The 23,764-nt window shown below is 43.6% G+C and overlaps 1 protein-coding gene across 1 annotated transcript in view; it reads left to right on the top strand.

Moving 5' to 3' along the window:
* Nucleotides 1-23,764, top strand: part of ADGRL4 (adhesion G protein-coupled receptor L4) — a 707,438-nt gene that overhangs the window by 428,200 nt on the left and 255,474 nt on the right. Inside the window, exon 8 of the mRNA XM_044085751.1 lies at nt 2,579-2,784. Within this exon, the coding sequence (XP_043941686.1) occupies nt 2,579-2,784 (206 nt within the window). The remainder of the gene's footprint in view (nt 1-2,578; nt 2,785-23,764) is intronic.

Raw genomic sequence — 23,764 nt, 5'->3', positions numbered from 1 at the left:
CGCCTTCTGTGTTCAGTGGACTACCATCAATGTGGTAATTCAAGGGAACCAGGTTTTTTCCAAAGGGGATGAAGACACGTTTTTTGGCATTGAGCTTAAGGCCATGGTTCTGACACCAGTCATTGGTCTCATTGAGGCCATTCCGTAGGATATCAACATTACTTGGGGAGTTAATAATAGCTCCCAACTTGCAATCATCTGCAAACTTTGTCAGCCAGAGTCCCTTCGTGTTGGCCTGGACTTCAGAGAAGTAGATACCAAACAGGAGAGGACCCAGAACCAAACCCTGTGGGACTCCACTCATGACTGGTCAGCAGTCTGACTTAGAGTCAGCTACTTTCACACTGTGGGTTCCATCTGTGAGCCAGTTTGCAACCTACCTAGTGATATAGGGGTTGATGCCTAACTTGGTAAATTTTTCTATGATTCCTGAGTGGGGAATGGTATCAAAGGCCTTGGCCAGATCAAGGTAGGCTGTATGAACCACCTTACCTTCATCCACAGCTCTGGTGACTGACTCAAAGAAGTCGACCAAGTTGAGCAGGCATGATCTACCCTTCACAAAACCAAACTGTGTAGGATCCAGAGTTTGGAGATTCCCTATATCCTTGTTTATTAGGTCCATGATGATGCGTTCTATAGCTTTGCATATCAGACTCGTCATGCTAATGGGGCGATAGTTCCTGGGGCCTGTAGTCACTCCTCCTTTGTGGAGGGGGATGACTGTAGCAGTGCCCAATTCAGTAGGACAAAGCCTGAGGTGAGGCTGTGATTGAACAGGGCACACAGGTGAGTTGCCAGTTCATGCTGTAGTTCATCTAGAACACAGCCAGAGATACCGTCAGGTCCCATAGAAGTTGTATTTTTGCCCTTGGACAGTGCTGTTTTAACCTGTGCAGCAGTAATACTGGGTGCCTGGCAATCTACTGGTATTGTGATTGGACCTTTGGAGGGGTAAAGTTAGCATTGAATCTGTCCACCAGTATATTTGCAATATCTGTTGGCTCGTTATAGGAGGTACCATTGTGCAGTAGCTCAGAGCAAATCTGGTACTGTGATGTCCCCTCCCTGGGCCAGTAATCAAAGAGCCTGAATCCTCACCACTGACACTGGAGAGGGATATTCATTTGAAATAAAAATAGATAATCACAATATTTCTAGATACTCTAAGGCTCTTACAAGGGTACCCGTTTATTCTGAGTGAAATTAATATTAATGCCAAAAGTAGTATTTCACCAGTGCAGTAAGGCTTTCAGGAGTGGCCACAGAGTCACCAAATAAGTATAAGTACTCTCAAACTTTAAAATATTCTCTAAAGGACCAACCACAATGAAAAGTTTAAATATACTTAATAATAAATAATAAAGTAACATGAAAATACTAAATATCTATTTACAATAAACACTAGGAAATATTAAAATAACACAGATAAATAGATTCACACAGATACAGGAAAACAGTACTTAACTAATGTAACTATATTTGCTGACTGATCTAAAGACTAACTTATTCCCTGGTCACTTAATAGAGCAAGGCAAGATGAAGTAGGTGAGGGGTCCTTCTTTGTCAGATTCCAAGAACAGACTGCTTTGAGACTTCTATCTCATCTGGTATTAGCATTTTTGTCCTAGATTACAGAATGACATCACATACATCTGGTCATCTGACTTCTGATTCCAATACTACCCCCATTGTTAGAAATTGAGCCAGAATTTATCACATAAGAGTTACTACATACACAGATAGAGCTTTGCTGAGATGCATTATAGCATATGGAAGATATAAAAAAATAAAACACCTCCACTCTTCCTACAGGAGCTAATAAATCACTCCCTGGCACAGTTAGTCTCTGGCTGCAATCAGAACTACAAGATACAATCTTTATGGCCTAAATTAAGTGATATAATTTCTTGCTATTTTTCAAGTTAGCTGGACTGAGATTAATCTCTTCTTTCCCAGTATCCTCTGTTAAAGCATATACATTTAATCAGTTACAATGCAGTCAGGACCCACTATTGGTACATTTTTAACACAAGCAGCTTTACAAATACATTTTTAACATGAGCATCTGTACAAATCAGTTTGTTATTCAAATGACATATAATTCTTTATCAAATCCCAGCTAGCTGTGCTGGCATATGTTACACATCCATTGCCTTCTTCTATTAGCATAGCTGGCAATACCTCACATTATCATAGTTACAATCCTTAGTTAATGTTTCTTACTGCACTGGATATTTGTACAGTTTTGGACTAGGGAACTTGGTTCATGATGCGTGGCTTTATTATTCATTTATTAAATTTATCATCAAACCTACAATACAAGATACTTCATATATCACACACTATACCATGTGTGTGTGTGTGTGTGTGTGTGTGTGTGTGTGTGTGTGTGTGTGTGTGTGTGTGTGTGTGTGTGTGTGTGTGTGTGTGTGTGTGTGTGTGTGTGTGTGTGCTTTAAAATAATTGACCTGTGGCAATTCAGTACACAACATTTCTTGCTTACAAATATTAATCTCTGAAGCTTATTTATGTTAACATCATGTATGACACTGCTTGTTCTTTTTTATTTCATTAGGAAGTGTTTCTATAGTTTTCCTGAGGTACAACAGCATTAGTTCTCTACTCAATACCTCTGATTATTCTGAAGATGAAATGAAACAAGATATGGCAGACACTGAAAAAACAATTGTGAATTCTCCAATCATTGGTGCAGCTATTTATTCCAGTCCTCCAACCCTGTATGAACTAGACGGAATAACATTTACACTGAAACATCTACAGGTAAGGTGTACTAGTTAGATTCGTTTTCTAAAACAAACAGATCAAAAAAGCAATTCTGCAATTATCAAATGAAAGTTTACTTAACTTGTGCAGATTCTGGAGTCTAGTATTACTACATTTTTACTTTTTCATTTTCTAAACCTTGTATTTCATTAGCAGACATTTTATGTAAAGTCATCTGGCAATGCAATAGACAACACAAAATAACTATAACGTGTTTTTTTTAATTCTTAAAGTTGTCTTATGTTGGAAGTAGATTGCCAGAACAGAAATTAGGTGTGGTCATCCAGAAGAGCAAGAATATAAACAATAATACACTACTGCATTCTGTGTCGAGTCTGCATGTCCTCCCCGCAGTTGGGTGGGCGTTCGAAAGACATGCATAAATGGGCGTGCCTTCGTTGAAGGTTGAATGTCGAGCTGGCACCTTGGCGTTCGTGAAAATCTACTGCCAATCATTAGCGGACCGGAGCTCCGCTGTGGCAACCCCTAACCGGGAAAAGCCGAAAGTCAAACAAAAACACTACTGCATTCCAAATGATTTCATAAGTAATGTCAGTGTGTGTTTGTGTGTGTGTGTGCGTGTGTGTGTGTGTGTGTGTGTGTGTGTGTGTGTGTGTGTGTGTGTGTGTGTGTGTGTGTGTGTGTGTGTGTTTGTGTCTTTCTATACTTTGATCACAATTTTGTTATCCAGAGACCACCAAACATCCATTTTGGTGACTCTTCACAACAGCAAAAATTAAAAATTTGAGAAAAATGTAAATGCATAATTGTTGCACCATCAACCTTAGGAAGGCTTGACTGTTCCTGTAGTAGGAACCTTAAATTCTTGTGAAGCACCAAGTTGTACTAAATTAATAATTAAATAAGTACTAATAAACACATAAAATTTACTAAATAGCTAACTAACTAAATAAATAATGTGTCATCATAGTGTCAAAGTAGAAGGAACTATAGCTGAAGTTAGAAAAAAATGGAAAATGAGACCTATGTGTCGATTTGAACTTAAAATGCTACAAACATGTGGTCATGATCAAAATCACTAGGCTACCAAACTGCCAGCAAAGCTTTCTTGACATTTTATTTTACTTCATCCTTAATGCTGCTGACCCTGAAAAGTCCAAGAGCCAGATTTACGAAAGCTTGCATGGAGTATAAGAAGAGTGTAGGAGCTCACGGAGGCAATATGTCTGCCGTGCGATCCAGGCACAGCCAGCAGGGTCGTGCACGAGGGCTGCTAAAGCTACTCTTGCACGGACAGTGTCATGGTATGCAAATTACCTCATTTGCTGTTGAAAGCTATGCAAATTAGGTAAATTTGCAATCCAGGAAACACTAACCTGTCCGTGGAAGATTAGTGTTATCTGCAGAAATGTACTCCATTGGTAACGGAGTACCGTTCTGCAAATAACTAAATGGAGCTATGACAGCTCCAAATAAAGGATGCATACAGTTGAGGAAGCATGCCAATGGCCAAATATAAGGCCATTGGCATTTATAAATGTTTAAAATTATTAAAATCCAACTTTTTATTTCCCCCGAGCTCCGATGTTTAAGCATAGTGCAGCACTGCGCAAATGTGCGGCGCTTTAAAAACACAAAAATAATTTAAAAATAACCAAAGATAACCATTTTTACTAAAAAGCTTATCCTGCCATGCAGGTGAACGGCAGGTTGAAGACAACATGGCCACTGAGTACTGGTTGCTAAGGGGGGGGGGGGCTCAGTGTGAGAGATGTAACCATACATTAGTAGGCAATCCTATGCAAATGAGGATAAGGATAGTGAATCCCAATTTTCTCCAGCATGTGAGCCATGTCCCAAGAGTGTAAGTGTAGGAGTAGGTGAGTAGTAGAGTAGAATATAGGTAACATCATGAGGGGGTGTGTCAGAAAGGCTGTAAGCTAATTGGAGCACAGTGTCTTGTGTTTGCCCTGAATTGCTCAGGATTGCAAGAGGCATGTCTACAGGCGTTCTTTTTGAAAACCAGAAAACAAAGGTGAACACTGTGAAAATATCTGAAATTTCTTGCAAACATGTACACAGCGTGTGCTCGCGTGTGCGCGTCTTTGCGCGGCACTGCCCTTGGCGGAAACAGAAAGGGAAAAGGAAGGAAAATAAGTAGTAGGAAGTTAACCAAGGAGAACTAGCAGAGCTGCCAGGTGAAATATATCAGAATCAGCCAATTACACAGGCAGCAGACTAGCCCAGCCCAGCCCAGCACTTTAAACTCTGAAAACAGCATTCTTCCCTGTTTTTCCCCAAAAACTCTGCAACACTGCAGTATACAAAGAGGGAAAGCTTAAAAACTTTAAAGTCAGACAAAATGTTAGGGGCTGCTCTTGCTATCATAAACCAACATGTGCAAGGTGCTGAGGGCCGTGATATTGTGAATGCTGCCGAGCAACCCACTGTGAGGAGATGGAGAAGAGTGTACAGACCCAGGGTAACCTACCAGGGGCTACATGAGCTGGAGATAGTGGAGCACTATAGGGTGGACAGAGACCTCCTGCAGCAAATTGTTGAGCTGTGCCGGCCACGCCTCACACACAAAACCAACAGAAGGGACCCCATCCCAGTGGATACTAAGGTATGTGTTTCCCTAAGAATACTTGCTACAGGTACCTTCCAGAGACCAACTGGTGATATGTTAGGGATTTCACAGGCATCAGCATCCAGGGTACTGCACCAGTTCCTGGATGCCATATCAGCACATGTCGGTGAGCACATATATTTCTCCAATTCCTATGAGGCATTGTCAAGCAATATGCGTCTTTTCTACCAAATAGCAGAATACCCTGAGGTAGTGGGTGCAAGAGACTGCACGCACATACACATCAAAGCACCACCCGGTGAGCGGGGTATGGTCTACATCAACCACAAGGGCTTCCCCTCCATCAACTGCCAGGTCATGTGCAATGCCCAGGGCATAATAATGAATGTATGTGCTGGCTGCCCTGGAAGCTATTACGATTCCCACATCTGGCATCTGACGCAGCTGTACCAGAGATTTGCCAATGGGGACATCCCTGGTGGTCACCTAGTGGGGGATGCTGGATATGCACTGGAGCCGTGGCTGATGACACCCACCAGAAATGCACACACACCCGAACAAGAACTCCATAATGAGGCACACGTACAAACAAGAAACATAATTGAGCATGTGTTTGGGATGCTCAAGTCATGGTTCAAGTGCCTGGACACATCTCGTGGGGCCTTGCAGTACTCACCAACTACATGTACCCAAATTGTCATGGTATGTGCCATGCTACACAATATGATCCTGCAGAAACAGCTGCAGCAGGTACAACATGGGGCAGGGCCAAACAGCCCCCCCACCATTGCCAAGGCTTGCACAGGCACAGCGTGACTCAGAGGAGGAACAACCTGAGCCTGCCCCAGTAGGCAGAAGGAGGCGTGCCCAGTATGCCCTGGCCTTGGCAAAGAGGCAACGCATAGCTCATACCCTGACTCAGTAGGAACCCTGGAAATGACACCTCTCCCTGACTCGCACATACAGTAAAAGGGATGCCTAACTTGACACTACCTGTCTACAAACATGTATAGGGAGTGTAATATGTGCATCTGACATAGGCAGCCCTAAAGCACCACCTGAGACATGAGTCCCTATTTTAAGCAATATAAAGCACTGCTAAGCACATTTTTACCAGTATTGAACATATTTAAATACAATGGCGTGTAATTGCGCACCGTGCTAACCAGCGCAACGTCGGGCAATGTTGGGCAAAGTCGGGCAAAGTCTAGAAAAGTCGGGTAAACACGCTCACACCTGCTTTACTGTTCCTTAACCAGTCAGGTCTGCCCAGCAGGAAAATGAAAAGCAGTGACAGGGCTCGAACTCAGGATACTGTGCACTATAGTCACAGTACTGAACCACTAAGCCATGATAGCATTTCACTGGCACAGACACAACTTAAGTCACTCACACATACCAGTTGAGGGGGTCACATACATAACAGTCACAGCCAGCAGGACAATTGTAGACAAACGCAAACACAAACAAATGCTGCATCATGCCCTCTGAAGAGGCATATGAGTAACCTCCCCTCAGGCCTATGCAGACAGATGACAGCAGGCCAGGCAGTGTGATGTGGGTTGGGTAGGCTATGAAGTCACAAAATAATATGTGTGTAATTGGAAGCTAAGGTCTGTAGTACAGTGGTATGCCTCAAGCCAGTATGATAGGCAACAGTACAGACTGAAATGGAGTACCTGACATAGCTGTGCAGGCCTAGCAAATGTGTAAAAGTGTCAGGTGTACCCCTCATCCTATGTACACCCACAGTAACAATCACGTGTGCCTCCCCGGGTAGAAATGTACAAATAATAGCTGTTCCCCCTGTATGTAAAAATGTTGATAAGTCTATGCAAATTGAATCATGGAAGCCCTGCAGGCACAGCTTGCTTCCTGTTGATGTACAACACAAAGGTGAGCCCTGAAGTAAAAATTGACTTGATTTTTCACACACATATAGTATATATGCCCATAGTGGGCATGCTCACACACTTAAACAAATTCAGACAATTTCAGTCAGCTACATACTGAAAGGCCATACTGGGCATGCTCACACACTTAGGCCATGTCTGAGTACAGCAGTGGGCCACACATATCTGGCAGGTGCAGTTCTTACTCCAGACACTTGTCACTATTCACCAATCCTGCCTTGTGCACACAGTGATATGAAAACAGACCCACAATGACACTAAATATACAGAATCAACTGACATTGCCAACATCCTGACAGATAGGTTCAGTGCTAACTTTACCCCACTCTCACCCCCTAAAGGGCCCATCTTTATACCAGAAGAATGCAGAGTTCCTTTAATCACGGATGCACAGGTAAAATCCTCACTCTCGAAAGACAAGAACACAGCACCCCACCCAAGTACCATGTTCAATCATAGCCTCACCTCAGGCTTTGTGCCCATTGAATGGTGCACCATGACAGTTATCCCACTCCACAAAGGGGGGGGCCACAACAGACCCCAGTAACTACTGCCCCATTAGCCTGACGAGCCTCATCTCCAAGGCCATGGAAGGTATCATCATGGAACTCATAAACAAAGACATTGGAGATCTCCAAACTCTGGACCCTACACAGTTTGAGTTTGTAAAAGGCAGATCATGTCTCCTAAACCTGATAGACTTCTTTGAAGTAGTCACCAAAGCCATAAATGAGGGTAAGGTGGTTCACACAGCCTATCTAGATCTCGCCAAGGTGTTCAACACCATCCCCCATTCTGGAATTATAGATAAATTCACTAAACTAGGTATAAATCCCTATGTCACAAGATGAGTTGCCAACTGGCTTACTGACAGAACCCACACTGTGAAAGTAGCAAACTCCAAATCAGACTTCAGACCAGTGACAAGTGGAGTACCACAGGGTTCAGTCCTGGGTCCTCTCCTGTTTGGTATCTACTTCTCTGAAGTACAGGCATCATAGAAGGTCTTTGGCTAACTAAATTTGCAGATGACTGCAAACTAGGAGCCATAATCAAAACTCCTAATGATGTGGACATCCTACAAAAGGGCCTCACTGAGACAGATGCCTGGTGTCAAAGGCATGGTCTCAAGCTCAATGCCAAAAGGTGCATTGTCATCCCCTTTGGTAAAAACTCTGTACCCATAAACTACCACATAGGCGGTAGTCTACTTAACACCAAAAGTGTGATAACAGACCTTGGACACAGGTGGACAGTAGTCTCTCATTTGATAATCACATCACCACAGTGGTCAGGAAATCCTTCTACATGGCACACCTCATCACAAAAGGTTTCTCATCTAGAAAAAAAGAGGTCATTGTTCCCCTCTACTCATCACAAAATAGTCTCTCCTTTGATAATCACATCGCCACAGTGGTCAGGAAATCCTTCTATGTGGCACACCTCATCACAAAAGGCTTCTCATCTAGAAAAAAAGAGGTCATTGTTCTCCTCTACTCATCACTCATTAGACCCATTATAGAGTACAATGTCCCTTTTGGTATGTAACTCACAAGACATCTACAACAACTGGAAAGGCCGCAAAAATACCTCACAAAGAGGATTACTGGCCTCAAACAGATGCCTTACACAGACTGTCTCAAAAAACTCCAGCTTTACTCCATCGCATATCGCCTGCTCAGAGGCGATCTCTGACTAACATACAAAGTTATGTCAAACCCAGAGCTGTTGGACATGCTCCACTTAAAGAAATCCCAATCCATCCGAGCTACACACTCTAGGGACCTAAACCTTGTCACCACAATAAACAGAACATGCTGGAGGGATAGATTCCTGTCCCAGAGACTTCCCATAATCTGGAGCAGACTACCTATCTATGTCAAACAGAGCTCCTCATTAGCACTCTTCAAGAAAAATCTTGATGATTGGATGGGTAATAGGAAATTCAACCCGGGGATCACTTCTGTGGTTCTGCTTGACAGGGACACAGGAAAATAATTTTCTTGGGTGGCGAAAGCCAGGGTACCTTTTGGCTAGGCTTGTATAGGCCCTAGGGCCAATAGCCTAGTACCTACCTATGAACCTATGAATATATTGGACCCCTGTCATAATCAAACTATGTACTACAAGTACTTAAGTTGTTCAAAGAAAGTGAAAAATCAAAAGAAGATCAATAAATCTCCGATCAGTATCATCAAGAAACAATGAGCACTCCTAACATTATCCAAGCCATGTTCTGGCAAAAATATTGCCAAAGAGTCCATAGAGAACCATGAAGCTTTCTTTCGCTATGTCATAAATATCAATGTAAACTCATATATGGTCTGAGTCAGTGCAAAGTGTAAATGAATACATGTACATGACTGACATTGCCAACATTTTATCAGACAAGTTCATACATATTTACCCCCCTCTCACTGACAAAAGGGCCCATTACCATACCTGGAGATTGTGAAAACCCAGAAATCACATGTACAATGGTTAAACAGCTCTATCCAAACCTAAAAACATGGCATCTATGGGATGACATGGTTTCCCTGGCTGTGTCATATGTGAACTCCAAAACAAGCAGACCCTGCACCTGAATAGTCTGTTGAGACTCACCCTCTGTACAGGATATGAAACTGTTGAATGGGTTACAGCAACGTTTGGCACACTCCACAAGTATTGTTGTACAACAGACCATAGGAACTATAGTTTTATAAACCTAATAAGCCTGATTTGCAAGGCCATGGAGTCCATCATTATGGAACTCATAAACAGAGCTATTGGGAGCCTACAAACACCCACCCTACCCATTTTGGTTTGGTCAGGGGCAGATCATGGTTCCTAAACCTGCTAGACAGTTTTCAAGGCAGTTACCCAGGACATACATCAATGAAACGAGCTACACACAGCCTACATTAACCTTGAAATGCCCTTTTCCAACATCCCACACACATGTCACATCCACAAAATCAACAACCTGTGCATAAACATGTATGTCATCTGATGGATTGCCAACTGGGGCACATATATATCCCACAAGGTAAGAATTGTGGTCTCCCTGTTGGACTGTAAGCTGGTAACAACTGCTGCCCCCCATGGCTCAGTCCTGGGACCCCTCCTGTCTGGTGTATACTTTTCATAAATACAGTCAAACACACGAGGGCAATGGTTAGAAAAAGTTTGTGGATGACTGCAAAAAGGTTGTCATAATCGATGTTTGGGACAACAGAGGCATCCTTAAAAAGGGTCTCAGTCAGACAGATGTGGTGTCAAAATTATGGCCTCGAGCTACAGTCATACAAATACCAAATAGGTGCCAACACCCTAAATATGGAGGTGATAATAAGGGATCTATGGACACATTGTGGATAGTCATCTCTACTTCCAGAAACACATTCGCAAAGTGGTTAGAAAATCATACTATGTGTTCCCACAAATTGTCAAGGTCTTTGCATGTAGGTCAAAGGAGGTTCCCTCTACTCATCAGTCTTCAGACCCATCAGAGAGTATTATGGCACACATGCGATGAATCTGACTAGGCACCTTCAGCAGCTGGAAAGACCACTGAAGTACCTCAACAAGAGGATTACTGGCCTCAAACAGTTGCCCCATGCAACAAGACTGAAGTTAACTCAGTCTGTACTCTGTTGCATACTGTCTACTCAGGCGATCTCTGCCGAACAGACAGGTCCATGTCCAATGCAGAACTGATGTACATGCTCTATCTGAAGTAAACCCAAGCTCACTGTGCCACATGCTCTAGGGATATCATCATCACAACAATAAATAGAACATGTTTGATTGATACATTACTAACTCACAGACTTCCCTTGCTTTGGAACAGGCTCCCAACCTACATTAAGCTGAGTCCCTCACTGACACTCTTCCAGAGGAGCCTTGATGAGTGTATGTGAAACTGAACTGTCACACCATGGATGACTTCATCAGCTCTACTACAAAGAGGCCTAGGGAACTAACCCCATGTATGGTGATAGCTGCACACTCTGGCCATAGTAATAGATACCTTCAGGCAGATAGCCTATTACCCACCTATGTACCTATATATACGTAGGGGGAACACAGTATAATAAGCCAAAGATGGATGGGCAGAGATGTGTGTAAGAGGGTGACCATGACAAGGAGACATACAGGACTGTCCCACCCAGGACATATCCCAATGGTACAAAAGACATAAGGTGCAAATCTCACCCACTATACATAACAGCCACCAGTATCTGTAAGCATTATAGTGTATGTGGTCCATGTGCCTACTGTACAACATGACTGTACAATGAAGTACACATCTACTATCTGTAGACATGTACCTGTCACATAGGTTCATAGGTATGTAGCAGACTATCTTCACGAAGGCATATATTAGCCTAGGCAAGTTGTGCAGCTTTCACCCCCCATTGGGTAATCTCCTAAGCCCTAGTTCTAATAGTAAGTACCCTAAGCCCCTTTCTAGTGAGGCTGCTGATGTGATGCCTGGCGTGAATTGTCTGTTTCCCATCCACTCATCAAGGTTCGTATTGAAGAGTGTTAGCAAGGGGCTCTGTCTGATGTACATTGGGACTCTGTTCCACAGTAAGGCAAGTGTCTGGGATGGTACTCTATCCCACCAGCATGTTGTATTCATTGTTGTGATGAGGTTCATATCCCTGGAGTGTGTAGTGCGACTCAACTTTGTTATCCGTAGATAGAGCATGTTCAACAGTTATGTGTTGGAAATGGCTCTGTATGTTAGGCAGAGTGTGCCTCTGAGTAGGCGGTATGCAACGGAGAGCAGATTTCGTTTTACCAGTTGTGTTGCATAACACAACTGTTTGAGGCCAGTAATCCTCTTGGTGAGGTACCTCTGTGGTCTTAATACAGCTGCTGGATATGCTTAGTTGAGTACATCCAAAATGGTGCATTGTACTCAATGATGGGTCTGATGACTTAAGAGTAGAGGGCCACAACTACCTCTTTTGATCCTGATGCAAACCCTTTGTTGAGTAGGTGGGCCACATAGGATTTCCTAATCACTTTGGCAACATGGTTGTCAAAGGAAAGATGACTATCTACTTGTGTCCCCAGATCCCTTATTACCTTGTCAGTTTTTAGGGGGTAACACCTATGTGGTAGTTTGTGGGTACTTTGTTTTCACCAAAGGGGATTACTATGCATTCTTTCACATTGAGCTTGAGGCCATGATTCTGACACCACACATCTGTTTCATAGAGTCCCATCTGGAGAATATTTGTGTCATCCGAGGAATCTATTATGGCAAATACTTTACAGTTCCCAGCAAACTTAGTCAACCACAACCCTCCTGTGTTGGCAGGTACTTTTGAGAAGTCTATACCAAACAGGAGGGACCCCAGGACTGAACCCTGGGAGACACCAGTTGTTACCAGTGTAGAGTCTGACATGTTGCCAGCAACTCTTAATTTGTAGGATCTATCTGTGAGTCAGTTTGCAATCCATCTTGCGATGTATGGATTCATGCCCAGGTTGGTGAGTTCATCTATGATACCTGACTGGGGAATGGTGTCAAAGGCCTTAGCAAGGTATAGGTAGGCTGTGTGGAGCTCATTTCAATCATCTGTAGCCTGGGTAACTGTCTCAAAGAAATCCACCCAGTTCAGGAGGCATGATCTGCATTTGACGAAGCCAAACTGGGTGTGCTCAACCGTGTGAAGGTTCCCAATGTCTTTATTGTTGACTTCCATTATGATTGGCTCCATTGCCTTGCAGATCAGACTCGTCAGGCTCATAGAGCAGGAATGCCAAGGGTCTTTTGTGGCCCCCACCCCTGTGGACTGGGAAGAACATTGCTGTGCAACATTCTATGGGTACATATTCTGTAGAGAGGATGTAGAGAGAGGTGTAGGTATCCTTGATGAATATGGATACATCCTCACCCTATGTGCTATGATCCAGGTTCTGATGCTGGAAGGTATGGAATGAGTAGTATCCTGGTAGTGCCGGTGTGCTCTCTGGAGCCTTGAACTAGGTTTCTGTTACTGCACAGATATCAATATTCTCCATACTGAGAAGTGCCTCGAGTGTGAGGATGAGACTTCTGGCAATGAGTAACATTTAGCTCACTTTGTGGTTATTTGTGTGAGTTACGGTGTTTGGTTTGTCCTGAGTGACCGGTGTTCCACACCTAAAGTCAATGCCTCATTGGTCTGATGTGACCATAAGCTAATTACCCTACATATCCACATTCTGCCCCCACCCCCCATTAAGGAAACCATGTTAAGAAATGTCTCCAAAGCCAACTTCATGCTTCTTAAGACAGAAGTGGTGAACTTCAGGACACCCATGCAGATGGACAATACAGTTATGACTACTGAATCCTACACAATTGCACTTTGTAAGCACTTACATGAGTGCATGGATCGTGCTATCCCAAACAGAACCAAGACGCTATCCTCCAAGAAAAGGAAGCCAATCTGGTGGTCCCCTGCCATAAACAAACTGCACAACAGAAGGATGAAACTGTTGCAAAAGAGGGTAAAATCTCATGAGTGGAGCAGCTCCCTGGTCAGCCTCAGTAAGAAGCTGCGATCCCTGATAAAATCCTCCAAAGCTAGTTACGAAAACAAAATCGCCACTGATTCTAAAGACAACCACAATGCATTCTATAGCTATGTCAAGAATCTCAATGGCAACACTCAGATCCGCTCTGAGTTACAGCACAATGGCACTAAATATACAGACCCAACTGATATTGCCAACATCCTGGCAGATAGGATCAGTGCTAACTTTACCCCCCTCTCACCCGTGAAAGAGCCCATCTCTATACTGTAAGAATGCAGAGTTGCTGTCATCATGGCTGCGCAGGTAAAAAACACTCTCCAAAGCCAGGGACACAGCATCCATGGGACCAGATAACATCCCAGGCTGCATTCTACATGAACTGCAGATTGAACTGGCACCATACCTACGTACCATGTTCAATCATAGCCTCACCTCAGTTTTTGTGCCTGCTGAATGGCGCACAGTGATGGTTATCCCACTACACAAGGGGGAGCCACCATGGACCCCGGGAACTAGAGCCCCATTAGCCTGATGAGCCTGGTATGCAAGGCCATGGAATGTATCATCATGGAACTTATAAACAAAAAGACATTGGTAATATCCAAACTCTGGACCACAACCATTTTGGGTTTGTAAAAGGCAGATCATGTCTCCTAAACCTGATAGACTTCTTTGAAGCAGTCACCAAAGCCATAGACAAGGGTAAGGTGGTTCACACAGCCTATCTAGATCTTGCCAAGGCTTTCAACACCAACCCCCTCTCTGGAATTATAGATAAACTCACTAAACTAGGTATAAATCCCTATGTCACAAGATGGGTTGCCAACTGGCTCACTGACAGAACCCACACTGTGAAAGTAGCAGACTCCAACTCTGACTTCATACCAGTGACAAGTGGAGTACCACTGGGTTCAGTCCTGTGTCCTGTCCTGTTTGGTATCTACTTCCCTGAAGTACAGGCTAACACAGAAGGCCTTTGGCTAATGAAGTTCCCAGATGACTGCAAACTGGGAGCCATAATCAAAACTACTAATGATGTGGACATCCTACAAAAGGGTCTCACTGAGACAGATGCCTGGTGTCAAAGCCATGGCCTCAAGCTCAATGCCAAAAAGTGCATTGTCATCCCCTTTGGTAAAAACTCTGTACCCATGAACTACAACATAGGCGGTAATATACTTAACACTGAAAGTGTGGTAAGAGACCTTGGGACACAGGTGGACAGTAGACTCTCCTTTGATAATCACATTGCCAAAGTGTTTAGAAATTCCTTCTATGTAGCCCACCTAATCACGAAAGGGTTCACCTCTAGATCAAGAGAGGTCATTGTGCCCCTCTACTCATCACTCATTAGGCCCATAATAGAGTACAATGCCCCATTTGGTATGTACATTAATCGGCACATGCAACAGCTGGTAAGACCACAGAAGTACCTCACCAAGAGAATCATGGGCCTCAAAGAGAAGCCCTATGCAGCTTGACTAAAGAAATTCCAGCTCTACTCGGTTGCTTACTGCCTGCTCAGAGGTGATCTATGCCTGATGTATAAGGCCATTTCAAACCTGGAATTAATGGACATGCTCCTCCTCAAGAAAACCAAATCACTTAGAGCCACATGCTCCAGTGAATTAAACCTCAGCACAGCAATAAACAGGATGTACTGGAGGGATAGATTTCTGTCCCAGAGACTTCCCTCACTCTGGAATAGAATCCCAGTTGATGTTAGGCAGAGCCCCTCGCTGACTCTCTTCAAGAAGAATCTTGACTAGTGGATGAGAAATTGTAAATTTACCCCTGGGATCACTTCAGTGGCCCTGATAGACGGAAGCCCAGGAAACTAATTTAAAAGGGAGGCAAAAGCCAATACATTATGGCTAGGCTTATAAATGCCCTTGGGCAGATAGCCTAGTACCTACCTATGAACCTATGAACCTTTGAGCCCTGCCTAAAAAAGGTAATATGGGGACAGCAAGACCCTTGGCCAGTATTCGGAAGCATAGGGGTGACAGGTGCAAACCATCTGTAGTGAAGCAACAAGGATTGTCTATCATGTCATCAGAGGCAGACAGAGACTGGATCCCCTTTGAATGACACCAGAAGCTCAGCCAATTGTTGAAATGTATTGTCTTGCTATTATATTGCAGTATCATGTAGGTGAAGGTAAGAAGCTACTCAAGGTCAGGGTCATACCAGCCTGGGCAACATGATCATAGAGCTAATATATATTTCTTGTCATGTTGTCCTGGGAGGTATGTCTCAGATCATTCACACTGACATATACAAAGAACACATCATATATGTATCTGTTCTGGAGTGATGTAAGTGCTTGTGTTATGTGGCGGATCATAGCACCTGACAGACAACTGACAGTAACCTTCCCCTTGTGCAGCCGAGTGAGTGGAACATCTGTGTTCCTGACTATGAAGTCACCTATTACTAGTGTGTTGGGTATGTTGTTTTGCCTTAGGGCCTGTTGTGAGGCACACTGCTGTGGGGTATTATGTGTTTTCTGGCATGTGCTTGGAAGTGCATGTTGCTTGCTTGTCTGCTTAGGAGGACACTCTCTCTTTTTCAGATTAATATTTGTATTCTCTGAGTATGGTAATGTTTATTTATGTGTGTTTTGCTGGTGTTTATATTGTAGGTCTATGTGAGACAATTGTTGTTGTGGTTGTATGACCCTACTCCTGACTGTATTGTCCAGTATTGGGTTGACAGAGCTTAGCCACCGGTTTGACCCTGTGTGAGCCAGCATGTGGTGCATCAACCCATATATGATATGGTCATGGCCTATGCATACAATACACTCACAATACACCTAGTATGATAAGCCTGCTGAGGTTAGCAAATGTGAAAAAAAACTTTGGACAAACTGTCAGCAAATAATGTCTGTGTTACACCCTGTAACTCCATATTGCTTGCCGAAGTGTAAAGACGTACTTAGTTTGGATTAAGAACACCGCACTTGCCAACTGTGTGTGTGTGTGTGTGTGTGTGTGTGTGTGTGTGTGTGTGTGTGTGTGTGTGTGTGTGTGTGTGTCTGTCTCTCCCTGGGGAGAGTGCAACCTTTTTGGAGACTACTCATACCCCTTAAAAGTGGTATACTCATCTTTGTCAAGTCTCATGATGTCACCATCCTACAAATATACATGTGGAAGGGAAAAATCCCAGTAATGTGTATAGCATGTTGGGTAAATGTGTATTGCTTTAATATCATAATGTAATTAGGTAGGGGTTTGAATACTGCACTTGTCAACTGTGTGTGTCTCCTTGGGAAGAAGCAGCCTTTTTGGAGACTACTCACACCCCTTAAAAGTGGTATACTCATCTTTGTCAAGTCTCATGATGTCACCATCCTACAAATATACCTGTGGAAGTAAGAAATCCCAGTAAGATGTATAGCGCATTGTGTAAATGTGTGTTACTGCAGTATCATAATGTGGTTAGGTAGGGGTTTGGATCCTGCACTTGCCAACTGTGTGTGTCTCCCTGGGAAAAAGCAACCTTTTTGGAGACTACTCACACCCCTTAAAAGTGGTATACTCATCTTTGTCAAGTCTCATGATGTCACCATCCTACAAATATACCTGTGGAAAGGTGAAACCAAATTAATGTGTATAGTGTGTCATGTAAATGCATACTGCTGTAGTATCATAATGCAGTTAGGTAGGGGTTTGAATCCTGCATTTGTCAACTGTGTGAGTCTCCCTGGGGAGAAGTACCCCTTTTCGAGACTACTCACACACCTTAAAAGTGGTATACTCATCTTTGACAAATCCGATGATGTCACCATCCAACAAATATACCTGTGGAAAAGTGTAATCCCAGTAATATGTGCAGCGCATTGTGTAAATGCATACCGTTGTAGTATCATAATGTAGTTAGAAAAGAGTTTCAATCTTGCACTTGCTGACTGTGTGCATGTGATAGGTGTGTAACACCGTTGGCCAATGTGGAGTGGGTTTTGATTTTTCTAGTGTATGACATATCACAATGACAACTGTATGTGCATTACACATGTAAGGTAGCTGTGGGGCAAATCTATATACATACATGTGACCTCAAGTATTTCATAGGTGGGTACTCTGCTTTCTCCAAGAACGCATGTGTTATCTTTGCCAGAGTGTGCTGGCGCTTTCCAGTCCTTAGGTCACTTCTGTATGCTTGTGACAAGCTTAGTCACTGCAGTGATCCCTGGGCTACATCTTCCATTTCACATCCACTCATCACAGTTTCTATTGATGAATGTGAGTGAGGGTTTATGCTTGAGGTATATTTGAAACCTGTTCCAAAGCAAGCAAAGTCTGACAAAGATGACTAATCATTATAGGTGTGCAACAACCTCTGTGGATCTGCATGCAAACCCTTTATTGCTTATGTGCTCCACAGAGGGATATCCAAAACCCTTTGGTAATGTGATTATCAAAGGAGAGATGACTTAACACATGACTCTATGTATACATTAGTACCTGTTCCACATTTTGGGGGCTACTACCTATGTGGTACTCTGGGGATACTTTGTTTTCTAAAAGTGGATAACTATGCTTTCTTTGGCTTATAGCTTTACAGCATGAGTTTGACACTAGATATCTGTCTGTAGGATACACCTTTGGAGGATGTATGTGTCATCTGGAGAATAAAGTGTAGCCCACAGTATGCATTGTCATCAAACATGGGCAGACATATCCCTACTGTGTTTGCTTGTACCTAAGAAAGCTATATGCCAAACAGGAGTGGTCCCAGGACTGAGTGCAGGTGAATACCACTTGTTACTGGCATAGAACAGTACATGGAGGCTGCAAATGTTACTGTTTGTCCTACATCTGTGTGTCAGTTGTCAAGCCATCATCTAACAATTGTTTATGGTCAGTCTGTTATGTATAATACCAGTATGTGGGATGGGCATGAATTGCTGGGGAGCTATAGCTTGGTTGTGTTGACCTCCCCTCCCTCACCTATAGCCTTGTTGACTGGCTTGAAGTCTACTAGGTGTAGGAGCCATGATCTGGCCTTTAGAGAACCGAAGTGGGTATGGTGCAGTGTTTGCAGGTCCATAATGTCTCTGTTAATGAGTTCCGTAATGCTGTGCTCATTAGCCTTCCAGATAACATTTGCCTGGCTTATAGGGTGAGAGTTTCCAGGACCTGTTGTAGTTCTGCCCTTAATCAATTTATGTTAACATTTGCACTGGGTGTGACGAGGGTGGACAGGTTTAAGAATAAGTATATTAGAGGGTCAGGCCAGGTTTGAAGGTTAGGAGACCAAGCCAGATAGTCAGGATTAAGTTGGTTTGTACATGTGCTGAGGAGGGATGCAGAGTGTATTGTGAAATAGATGCTAAGGATGAAGCCGCCATGTAACAGGAAAAGAGGAATGCCTAAGATGAGGTTTATGGCTGTGGTGAGAGAGGACATGCAGGTGGATGGTGTGACAGCACAAGATGCAGAGGGCAGGAAGAAATGGAAACAGATGTACTGTGGTGACCCCTAATGGAGCATCCGAAAGGAGAAAAAAAAAAGACGTTTTAGCTCAACCCTTGTGGACTGTGAACACCATTACCATGTGTCATTCCACAAGTATGTAACCTGTATAGAGGCTGCATCTGGACAGAGTGTTTAGGTGAGTGGTGACTTCGTATGTCAGCTTGTGTATGACACAGCCAGGGGCACTGTCCAGTACCGTTGCCACTGTGGTGCGTACTTTGTTAAAGAGATGTTTTAACTAGAGTGTCTGAATCATCATGTTTTACATTCTTCAGGTCTGGAAATCTGGCCCTTGTGTAATGAGAGGGTGGTGAAATCTGCATTCAAACTGTCTGACAAGGAATTGGTAATGTCAGTCAGATAAGTGTACTTTGTGACCATTTACATTAACTGTGACCCGATCTCAGATTTCCCCTGTAGATTATGAACAACACTGAAGAAAGCTTTAGTGTTGTCTTTGGAATCCTTGCCATTTTGTATTTTGAAGCTTGCCTTGTATGTTTATTGAGGGATTGTATTTTCCCAATGATACTGACCAGAGAGGTTATCTCTTCTTGGTATGTAACTCTTTTTCGGTACAACTTCACACCTTCTATTATATATTTAGTTTATGGCAGGGGTCCATGAGACTAATGCACTTTTACTGTATAAGTGAGAATTCCTTGTGTTTGTGATAGCATGGTCCATGCAACCCTGTAGGTGAACAGTGTGCATTAATAAAGGATTATGCAGCTGGGACAGTGTTAACCTTAGTAATTCAAACCAGTGACAGATAGCAACAACAGTATCACCCACAGCACAGTGTCAGCCCGTGTCATACACACACATGCGTACTCAAGTTCCAAAATGTGTGTAGTACAATGCATACTGGCCACCAATAGAAACTATGGAGTGTTAACACTGGCCAATAAAGGGCATGTCACCCTGCCCATGTGTCCAATATGCATGTACATGCAGACAGTGCACCTCCACAATGTTCACAAATGCACACCTGCAAACCTGTGCTGCACACACCCCACACTTACTGTCCACTGTATAACAGATGCTGACACAACTACACACATCAGCCAAGTGACACATGGGCAAACAAACACAATTGGAATAAACGCTGGTGGAAACAATACAACATTGCTAATTACAGATTTAATGCATCATGCCTGCTCAGCTACACCTTCAAGGATATCATTACACTTTACTGCTGAAACATGCTACATATTCAACCATTGCTATACTTTATTAAAGTCACCCTGTGCATCAGCACCATGTTAGCCTGTTCCTGCATCAATGTTAAAGATGATAGGAGGTGGCACAGGTTTCATCATATGCACAGGGTGTGTTGTTGGTTTGCCAGAAGCCTACACTGAGCCATACAATTGACATGTGTGTGTGAGTGTGTGTGTGAGGGCCATGAGTACTGTTATGGGCCAATGTTGATGTAATGTGTGTGGGTATGTGTTTTCCCTAGATTTCTGGTTTATGTGTGTGTCTGCATGCACACAGTTCCACCATGTGGCTGCCATATACAGGGATTTGTGAGACAGCTACAAACTGTACCTGGCAGGCTTTACAGATCACTGTCTCTGGCCATGGATATGGAACCTGTGCCTGGCAGGGGTGCTACAGACAGTATCAGGTACTAATCCAGACTGGGTACTTTCCAAAGAGGATGACATATGTCCACTGGATCCAGGTCCCTGCTGGGACTCGCCAGAGCCACATGCACATGGTCTTCTAGGACGGTCTATGGACAGCCCCCCCAGGATTGCTGGGGCTGGTACTGGCACTACGGGAGCGGCTGTGACTTGCTGGATGCCCACGGCGGCCTCCAGGTGCTGATGTTGCTGGCATACATCGACGTCTCAACCATACTGTACTGTTCTGACACATGGACATGACATTGTGGAGGAAATCCAATGTCTCACCCCAACATCTATCAATGACCTCAGTGTAATTATGTATGGCACCTGCTAGGTCATGGATACTGTCATTTACAGAGGTGTTATGAGCCCTCTGTGCCCTTAGTCCCTGTCTGGTGTACTGCTCCATTTATGTCTGTGCCTCCATGACAGCCTGGAACATACATGTGGTAGAAAGAGGTTTGTCACGTCTGCCAGGGGCATGATGACCAGCAGTGTTCTGACAACCCCTGGGCATAAGCCTATGTGGTACCATTCCAGACATCTGGCTATGGCTGCTGTGTCCTGATACATGTGCCATACATACCACACTGTCCTGGCCAGTGCCAACTGTACACTGTCCCTCAGCTAAGGGCAATGGTGATGATATATGTACAGGCAGTATGACTGTGTACATGGATGGGGTGGAGACTTGTGTACTGTCAATTGGTGGCCCAACAACAGACTCTGACAAACCTGCCTGTGCCTCAACACACCTATCCTCATGATCACTGTCTGTCTCAGTGACATCAGGTTCCCTGCTGTACTGAACTAGCCCCACCTCGGCACCTGTGAGAGGAAAATAGGAAACACACTTTAAGACCTGAACATGATGTCAGACCACATGCACATATGCGCACATGCACACATGCACACATGCGCACATGTGCACATGCACACATGCACACATGCACGGATGCACACATGCACACATGCACACGCACAAAAATACACTCATCCCTAAAGCAGACATACACAACACCAGCAATCTCAGAGCATACACAATAGCAGGTGATGGTGGGGTACAGTATCACAAGCAAAACAGTCATATCACACTTGTCAGTATGCAGGACATCTGTTGCTCAACATCATGCAGTGCAAGTGTAGACAATCCTTGTTACTAACAGTATACATGACTTTGATGCATGTGTTTTGTTATTAGGTGATGCCCCCCCGCCCCCGGAGCACAATGCATACATGGACACAACATTGCTGTGCAGGTATTCAAAACTCTGTAATGTACTGTGCAAAATAACTCACAGGTGTACATACCATGGCTGGATGTGTATCTGTGTGTCGGATATGTATCCAATGCCGATTACAGCCTCTATGTCTTTAGCAAATAATTGTAGACACATTTTTAGCACATGCATGATGAGTATTCACAAAACATCATCAGTGGTGCATGGATAATTGATGGAATACCATTCGGCCACATACCCAATGTACGGTACTTATGGTGAGTGTAGATCATATTTTGGACATGCCAGTGTCATCCATGACATGGCATGCTAAAACACAACTGCATATTTAAACACTACACATACCCAATGTGTGTCATATGACCTAGCCACTCAATAGCATCACAAGACATCTATGTGTCAGTTGTGCAAATGGTGATTGGTATGCATATTGTTTAGAGGTGCATATGTGTGCACACATGCAACATTAAGGTGTATAGCAATGAAAGCTATGTGTAGTACTGTGGTTACAATAACTGGATAGGGTATATTACCATAGCCATTACCATGAAGCATCATGTGGTCACTCAAGGCTACAAATGTTTTCCAAACCAGCACTACTCATGCTGTACCTGAACTGTACTACATTGGCTACATTCGCCATTTCACAACCAGTTGTTACATGACTTTCTAAGGAGGCCAATAAGGAGCATTCCCTGACATGAATGTGTAGTGTGTTACAGAGTGTTTAAATGCCCCATGATAGGCCTCTACCCCACTGGTATATTATGTGTAATGTGTGGATGAGATTTTGGATACTGGAGTGTGTCTTTACAGAGGGTTTGGGAATCCTTTATGTGCAGCATGTTAAAATGCTCTGTGTATGACATAGATGTGTATGTTATGTGCATATTGAGTATCAACTGTGCCTATTCAATGGTCACTACAGTCTAGCCACATTTGTTTGAGATGGTCTGGGTACTGCATGTATTTGAGGCAGCTAATCACATTAGTGAGATGTATATGGTCCTACACCAAACATGCACAGCATGCATTATAGGTAGGTGTGTTACATGTGTACATGGCCTACACCTTAACTATGACATGGTCTTTTTATTTACAATAATAAATATAGAACACACTCACCAGCATCTGTCCGCTGCCTTGATGTCACCCCAGAGGGACCTATATAGAAATGAGACAGTTTGTCAGTGGCCACAACTGTGGCATTGCTACTGTGTGTTTGCAATCTTACAGTACAACAACAGTTTACATTCACAGGGCTACAGATTATGTTCCAAATGATCAGTATTGCACAACAACAGGCTCCACATCTTTTAACGACACACTCCACGTCTTACATATGCATGATCTACCAATACAGATGACAGTAGTCTACAGATATGCCATGTTACCTGCATGCTCCATGAGTGCTTGCTGGGTGGCTCCAACCTCCATCATGGTGTATGTCTGCTGCTGCTGTTGTTGGGCAGGTGCGACAGTTCCTCCACTCTGGTGAGGGGATGGTGGATATTAACACCACCTCCTATTGCAAGCTGATGTCTCCGCACATCAGCACGCTGACGGACATGTCTGAGAAGACCACTGTAGTGGTGGTGTACCTGCTCATATGTCCAGTTATGCAGGCCTACCT

Source organism: Protopterus annectens, chromosome 10.part0 (genome assembly GCF_019279795.1).
Source record: "Protopterus annectens isolate FY-2018-M chromosome 10.part0, PAN1.0, whole genome shotgun sequence".
In the NCBI taxonomy this organism is placed as follows: Eukaryota; Metazoa; Chordata; order Ceratodontiformes; family Protopteridae; genus Protopterus; species Protopterus annectens.
Note: the sequence above shows the minus strand (reverse complement) of the source record. Positions and strands in the feature narration are given on the sequence as shown.